This window comes from Geospiza fortis, unplaced genomic scaffold, assembly GCF_000277835.1.
Source record: "Geospiza fortis unplaced genomic scaffold, GeoFor_1.0 scaffold99, whole genome shotgun sequence".
Taxonomy (NCBI): Eukaryota; Metazoa; Chordata; class Aves; order Passeriformes; family Thraupidae; genus Geospiza; species Geospiza fortis.
Genome location: NW_005054521.1, coordinates 827360 through 835350, shown reverse-complemented (window position 1 = coordinate 835350; position 7991 = coordinate 827360). Strand labels below are relative to the sequence as shown.

The window sequence follows — 7991 nt, the reverse complement described above, 5'->3', positions numbered from 1 at the left end:
AGGAATGAAAAAATAAAGGTATATTTAATCCAGAGGAGGTAATGCAGAAACACCATTGCACTGTTGAAATAGAGCACAGACACCACAAGTCTAAACAAAAACAGGTGTGTCCTCTGGGGAGGCAGGAGTGCAGCACTGAAACCACCATTGCCTTCCACAGATCAAAGCAGGATTTTGCTCAGAACCAGCCTCATCAGTGGGATCAGCCCTTACCAGTGCTAGGAGCTGCTGTTGCTAACAGCTGTGGGGTCAGTGAGGCTCACAGAGATACTTCAGGAGCTGTGCTCAGCCTAACAGCAGCACATTGGTTATTTCTTCCACTGCAAAGAGGCACCAGAGGTGCCTTTGCCCCTCTCCCTTTGGCAGCACTAACTGAGGGTGGCCTGGCAGTGTGTGGCTGCTGGAGGGGGAGCTCACCCGCAGCTGCAGCTGGCTGGCGATGTGGCGCAGCTGCTGCAGGTCGAAGAGGTTGTTGTAGGTTCTCTCTGCCACGCTGCTCAGGACAGACACGAATCTCTTGGCCTGCGAGCGATTGCTCATCCCAGAGCCGTGCTGGGAGCGCTCAAAGTCCAGCTTCCCAAACTCATCCGAGTAGGTGCCCAGCATGCTACAAACAGGTTACAAAAAGAGATCAAACTCTCAGCAGGACATAAAAGCAAACACACGTGGATTTGATTCCCAAAATGTGATGCTTGAGAGAACTTTCAGAAGCCACATGGAAAAAAACCCCCTATCAGGTCACTCCCTAGGGAACTTAGACTAAGCATTCATCCAAATCACTCTTGAACTTTAACTGTTCACCTGCACCAGAGAGTACTCACAGGGGAGGAAAAAACCCTTCAGCAGAGCCTCACGTGTGCATTACTGTGCCCATACACCCAGAACCACTGTGACCACACAACTCACAGGCCTAAGCAGTTGTATTTGACTTAGGGCTGCTGGCAGCTTTAAGGAGCAGCTAACAAATCCAAATAGTAGTATCACAGAATCACAGAATAATGAGGTTGGAAGAGACCTCTAAGATCATCGAGTCCAACCTTTGCCCTAGCACCTCAACTAGACTATAGCACCAAGTGCCATGTCCAGTCTTTTTTTAAACACATCCACAGATGGTGATTCCACCACCTCCCTGGGAAAAGCATTCCAGTACTTTATTATTCTTTCAGTGAAACACTTTTTCCTAATATCCAACCTGTACCTTCCCTGACACAGCTTGAGATTGTGTCCTCTTATTCTGTCAGGTGCTGCCCAGTGGAAGAGACCGACCCCCATCTGTCTACAACCTCCCTTCAGGAAGTATCATGGTTCTAAGTCTGATAAAATGATTTCTTCATTGTGTTTGAATATATAAAGAAAACAAGTTTCAAATGAATAGCACTGTGATGCTTCATTTCTTTTAAAAGCAGTGTTTTCTATTACCTGTATTTCATTATCTCTATTACATCCTCAGCATCTTCCTTGGTAGATTTCTCTCTTAATTCCAGCCTTGATCGTGCCTTAAAATAGAAAAAACATCCCATAAATGTTTAAGATATATCATAACTGATATGAAAAAGGGCTACAAGCACTCTACAAGGGCTACAAACACAAATTTTAGGAGCAGAGATACACTAAGCATACAGGATTAGAGGAAGATTTTTCTATTTTTTGTTAATATGTCAATGTGTCCTCCTGCATACTTGCACTTTTAGGTTGTGGCTTGGAGCTTATCTGCTTTTCAGCAGTGTAGCCTTGTGAAGCAGCAGATCACAGATAGTGCTGTTAAGGCAGTGTTAGGGAAAACAGAAGCAGTCTAGGTTCAAGGTGGGCAGCAGTTGTTCCTGCCTGCATCTGCTTTTTCTCCTTTTGGGGAATGTAATAGATTCTCTTTCCATCTCCTCAAGGGTGTTTTGCTTTATAATAAGTTTTAAGGAATAGCAGTTCTTAAGCCCTTCTAAGCCTGATGCATTCTCACTTTCGTTTTTTTTTAACAAAACAGAAAAAGCATAGTGGTGAATAAGCTGTAAAAAATGGTAGGATTTGGGTAGTACCTCAGGAACAATCTCTTTGCTTTCAATCCCCTAAGCATTCCAGCTTGCATTTACCTCTGTCAGCCGAATCAGGGACTCCAGCTGCCTCGTGGTGATGGGGGTGCTGTCTGCCCCTTGGTTCTGTTTCCGGAGCTCAAGGTAGAATTCCTGGAGGACTTGTGCAGCCTCTGGAGACAAGCTTGGGTGCACGTACTGCCGAGCGTATCCCACATACTTCCTCAGCAGCTGATGGGGAATGGCATCAAAGTTTTCTCCTGTTGAGATCTAGCACCATTACAAAGAGTTAGATTTCTGTCTGTCAGAATTCTATACAATAAAAATTTTAATATCAAATCATCATCTTTATGCTTTATCTGGTGAAGTCATCACTATAAGGGCTTTGGTGCTGTGTATATGAATGGTGTACTTCAAGTCCCTATGCTATGCTCAGACACGTAAACACACACACTTGGCCATTTCAGGAAAAGCAGCCAAGGATTCTCATCTGCAATGATAGGAAGTACCAAATAGAATCCATTATAAAGTTAAATCCCTTCTCAAAAAGAGAAAATCCCAATTCCCACAGCTCCAGAGAAGACTAAACCATCGCTGCTGATATCTTGTTTCAAAAGTGCATGGGTTTACCTCCAGTAGGAGTATTTGTCCCAAGACCTGGCATTTGACAACATCAGCTCTCAAAGCCATCACTGAAGTTTAATGAGAAACATGCTTCCTCTCCTATACTTCCCAAATCCTTGGAGTTGCAGATGCCCAAGGATTTTCTTCCACATTGCTTTATCTGGATTCAACACTCCATCACAGATCATGTTATAGCAAATTATTACACCCAGCCCACTTCTGTAGCTCCTTATTGAAACCCAACACAGCAAATTTGCTCTAGAGTATCTCACGCAGCAGCCCCAGGACAAGTGCCACCTTGAGCCTCTCGAGCAGGGGTCGGTCTGAGGTGGCCTGGAGGACAGAGTGCTCCTGGGAGCTGGCCCGTGTCACCAGGGCACTGCTGGCGGCGGCGCGCCGGCCGGCCCGCATGGCCATGACGTGCTCCGACAGCAGGTGGTCATGGTCCTCGTTGGGCGTGTCCAGCAGGATGAACACCAGATCAAACCTTGACAGCAGAGCACTCCCCATTCTGGAGGAAAGACAAGGAACTTGGAGTAGTGGAAAAATTATAGCAACTCTGTTCCACTTCAAACACAGGTAAAAGATCCTGTCCTGCTCATTCAGAATAAAGTACAATAGCAATTTCTCTCTCAAAAGCCACTAAAGATTCTTAAAGTTTGTGTTCACACTCCAAAATTCTAGAAAACGATTGTACATGAGCTACAAGACGGTCAGAAGCACCTACACCTGAATATGAATTACAAAAGCAGCATTTCAGAAAGGGCTCACTTTAGGTTCTCAGACACTGTTTTGGCTTTGTTATAATGGCCTCCAACGGGGTTTGCTGCAGCAACAATGGATGTCCGAGCTGGCAGACTGCAAACAATGCCAGCCTTGGCCAGGCTGATGCTCTGCTGCTCCATGGCTTCCAACAAAGCCTGGTGCTGGTTTCCCATCTTATCAAATTCATCTATTCCACAAATTCCTGGAAGCAATTAAAACAGGACAAAGACTTATCAGACAACACATTAACTGAAGGACAAGCATGTCCTACAATCTAGTGCTACATGAGAAATCCAACTTGGAACCCCAGGGACTGCAGGAGACATTGGAAAATCTCCATTTCTGCCAGCTTTGTTTTCATTCCATGGTAATGCAACCAAATCACTATGAACTCAGCCTGACTTGGGGATTGCAGCATTTTGGTGATTGCAGCATTTTGGTGATTCGTTAAGATGATGAAACAAGCTTTTTAAAAATAGACAACATATCTCATAAGTGAGTCCTTTTTCAAAACCAGCAAGAGTCCAGCAGCTGATATCAAGTCAGATCTCTGACAAAAAATATCCCAGTTCTTTTACACAGTAAGTCTGGTATATGAACTGAGAAGAGAGAACTGAAGTTTCCCTACTCTCTAGGAAAGCAGGAATTGCCCCCAGAGAAGCCACCTGAGAAGCTCAGAACTTCCCATGGTGTGGAGCCCAGTATCATACTTCACACAGACATATTTAGTCCACAGTTAAGCGAGCACTTTGGCTTAGCTGAGACTCAGCAGCACACACTCTCCTGCCCCTTACATATGGCTACACAGAACCTGTGGCATTCTATGGATTACCTTGATCTCCAAGCACTAAGGCACCAGCTTCCAAGGCAAAATCTCCAGAAGCGCCATCTCTGGAGAGTGTAACAGTCAGGCCAGAGCTGGTGGAAGTATTACCACAAACATACACACCTCGAGGAGCGACGTTACACACGGCCTAGAAGACAAACAAATACTTTTTCCTTCCCCAAAGTGAAGAATTCTCATAAGCCTCATTCTAGAGAAACAATTCAAAGTAAACCCAAATTTGTTTATTTCTGCTGAATATGGGCCAACAGTAAAACTCTAACTCCTTGCAACTCCAAGACACATAATTCTGCAAAGCAGTAGGAGTAACTTTTCTTGGACGGTATTTTTTTTTAAGTAACAATGTGAAAAAACAAATCAGTTACTCTATGCTGGAGAGTCCTCATTCAATGAAAGAATAATTTAAAAATTTTGTTTGTTAAGATGCTTGCATGTAAATCCATCACTTTGGCTAAGTGCAAATCACATCCTAATGCAACAGGTCCACGTTAGAAAGACTTATTAAAGAAGGTCTAGGTGAATCCTATCCCTTTTGCATTTCACAATAACCATGAAAAAAGACATGGAATTTAAAAATCACTCAGTTTAAGGAAAAAAAATCTATTACAAATTGTCATAGTCATGCAGAAATACCTACTGAGATCAAAACCCAAACACAGCATCAGGTGACTTTCCCAAAAAGATCTGTGCTAGCAACATGGAAATAGGGTAAGGAATGGAAGTAAACCTCACAGAAGGAGAGTCACAGAGTATCTGAAGTTGCATTTGTTCAAAGATTAATTACTTCATTTTACAATGGACCAGCTAAATGAAGACATGAAGGAGTGAACCTCCTCACTGGGGAAAAGGGTTGGTGACAAGAACTGTGTAAGGGCAGGACAGCAAGCCTGTAAGCCTGTCCTTGAAAGCCCATGGGCCTGACAAGGACACCTGCTTTGGTGTTTAATAGGCTCCCTGGATGGCAGGAGAGCCCTTTGGATACTCTTCTATACTTGAGGCATCCCACATGAAAAGATAGCTCCAGCCAGGTTCAGTCAACCCTTTGGTCTCAGCACAGTTATCCTACCATGGTTGCAAGTCAAGATAACAAGGAAATAGAGGAAAACAGAAAATAGTAATAAAGGAAACCATACTTGCAACATCTGACTTTTTCCTAATCCTGGATCTCCAACAACCAGAACATGTGGATCTCCTCGCACTGGGATTCTGTTCTTGTCATCCACAAACTTCTGACATCCTCCAAACAAGGCCAGGGCCAACCCTGCCTTCACAATCTGTTGTGGTAGAGGCCAACACTGGTAAGCATTCCATTCCATCGTGGTGACCAGCACTGACAGCTCCCTAGAACTGCCTGCAATGACCTTTCTTTCTGGATTTCTGAACTTAAGGGTGTAAGGCTGCCACTCCCTGACACCAAAAGAGACTGTGAGCCACAGTCTGTCACACTGATACTTTCTGAAAAATCCCCTTTGCCCAGGATTTTCTCCTGGGAAGCTGAAAAGCCTCAGAAAGGAATGAAAAAAACAATACTTATCTGATTGCTGCTCCTGTGTTTGCTGCTTTGGAATGTGGCTTGGACATTGTTTACCAACAGGTGAATGTTTGATTGGTTCCATGGGAATTGTTTTTTCATAATAGCCAATCACAGCCAGCTGTGTTGGACTCTCTGAGTCAGTCACAGTTTTTTATTAATCATTCTTGTTAAACCTTCTGATGTATCTTTTTCTTTAGTATAGTTTTAGTATAGCATTCTTTAATATAATATAATAACATAAAATAATAAATCAGCCTTCTAAGAACTTGGAATCAAATTCTCATCTCTCACCTCGTCCTGGGGACCCTCACAAACACCACAACAGTCACCTGTAAAAACAGTCCCTCTCCCTTCCACTGTCCCAGATAAGCTTTGTGAATCCTTTAGGAGTTGAATGGGGCATAAGCATTTCAAACTGGAATTACAAGTAGAATTTTTAGATTATTTACCTCATGGCCATAGATTGCAGGACAAAGAGAGCTGGAAAGCAAAGCACAAGGTAACATAAGTGGAAGATAAATCATGTATTACTATAAATAAATCACTTGTCCTCTCTCTCATCACAGGTCACCTTAAGAAACATAAAACTTTTTGGGTAGCTGTTGCTGAATTTCCAACAGAAATCAGCAGCCTCAAATTTCTTGAAATTTTTGGATAACCAGAGATGACTGAAACAAGAAAAGCTTTTCACTTGAGTTCCCACAAAGACAAAGGAGAACCAGCTTCCCAGTGGTATCTGCACCTGTTCTTGTCTTAATCAAGTAACTGCCTGTAACCCTCCTTTTAAAATGTTGGGTTTGTGTTCTTTGACTCCACTGGGAGGGCCTGAGGGACATCCCAGGTAGAAGAGTATTTTCAGTCTGAATTGAGGGTCTTTCACACCCTCTGCTCAGTTCTTGCACCTCTTTCCTCTACTGTAGAAAACTGGAGGACAAAATGGTACTTGTAAGTTGAATTTACACAGTGAGGAACAAAATTAACTAATTGTTTTTCTACCCAGAGCTTTCTGTCTAAGGTTAAACTAGAACACAGGCAACTTCTTGAATCTCTAAACCGCTCCCAAAGTCCCAACATTCCCACTGCAATACTCCCCTCCCAAGTCCCTTGCCCAATGCAGTTTCTTAGATCTCTGTTTCTATTGCACAAGGCTCAGACAGTTCACAGCTTTAGGATGAGCTGTCACATTTCTCTGAAGGTGTCACACTGATTCATGTCTAATCCTAGACCCAGTCTAGGTCCGATACAACTTACTTCACAATGAGCCTGAACAGATTTTCCTCAGCTTGAATTTCTTGGATAGCATAGAGGTCTTTAAGGGAAAACTCCATGAACGATCTCTGAAAGGTCTCATCGTCAAAATTCTTCAGTTTTTGTCCTTTACTGTTGCTGACAGAATTTGCCTCAATGTACAGTAAGAACATACACTTGTCATTCTTGCTTTTAGAAGCTCCTGTTAGAAAAATTGAGAAAGGATGATGGAGCATTTTTTCTGTCAATAAGCACTCATATTATCTACAAATGACATAGAGTAAGTCAGAAATATGTACATGTACATATTTAAGTATTGAATATCTGCACTTTGTAAAATCGATGCAAAGTAAGTTTCTAGCTACATTTGTTCTTTTAAATTCCCTCCACTTAGGTACACAAGAAATATTTTCCTGAAATTGAGGATATATGTCTAGAGAGAATTTTGTCCCAGAATAAATACATTTTTCCAGGGATTTGAAATTATTACATTATTCTTGTCAAAGCGAAGTTGTTTCTACTCAATATTTTGGGGGAAAAAAAGATGCATGATGCAGAAGCATTAAACATGTAGCACAGTAATTACTCAGTAATTATCAATTAATAATTAATATTTTTCTATATAGATTGATTACTGAGCAGAGAATGAAGTCTCAGAGTAAAACAGTCTTGCAGTTATCTGCAATGTATTCTTTCAGAGCAGTGCACAGCATATTTCTTCACTTGGGGAAAGGAAAAAAAAGGGTTGAAAAATTTCTCTAGGGAGGCTAAGCTAAGATAACTCTCTTTCACAACAGTGTGACAGTTCTCCTAATGTCTGAAGGAGATATTGAAGAGAAAATGCTAAGCAAATAATGCCATAAAATACCTCTTCATTGTAAAAGTTTGCTAACTTCCAAAGAAATTTACGCTTTATGGACTTATGGCACTGAGAGCTCCAATTATGGGGAGT

General features: G+C 42.2%; 1 protein-coding gene across 1 annotated transcript in view; it reads right to left on the bottom strand.

Annotated features, from left to right (window-relative positions):
• Nucleotides 1-7991, bottom strand: part of MCM8 (minichromosome maintenance 8 homologous recombination repair factor) — a 14664-nt gene that overhangs the window by 1937 nt on the left and 4736 nt on the right. The window contains exons 9-17 of the mRNA XM_014310388.2: nucleotides 7043-7241; nucleotides 6241-6271; nucleotides 5391-5531; nucleotides 4246-4387; nucleotides 3420-3615; nucleotides 2946-3159; nucleotides 2085-2294; nucleotides 1420-1496; nucleotides 418-607 (exon numbers count right to left, since the gene is read on the bottom strand). Of these exons, the coding sequence (XP_014165863.1) occupies nucleotides 418-607; nucleotides 1420-1496; nucleotides 2085-2294; nucleotides 2946-3159; nucleotides 3420-3615; nucleotides 4246-4387; nucleotides 5391-5531; nucleotides 6241-6271; nucleotides 7043-7241 (1400 nt within the window). The remainder of the gene's footprint in view (nucleotides 1-417; nucleotides 608-1419; nucleotides 1497-2084; nucleotides 2295-2945; nucleotides 3160-3419; nucleotides 3616-4245; nucleotides 4388-5390; nucleotides 5532-6240; nucleotides 6272-7042; nucleotides 7242-7991) is intronic.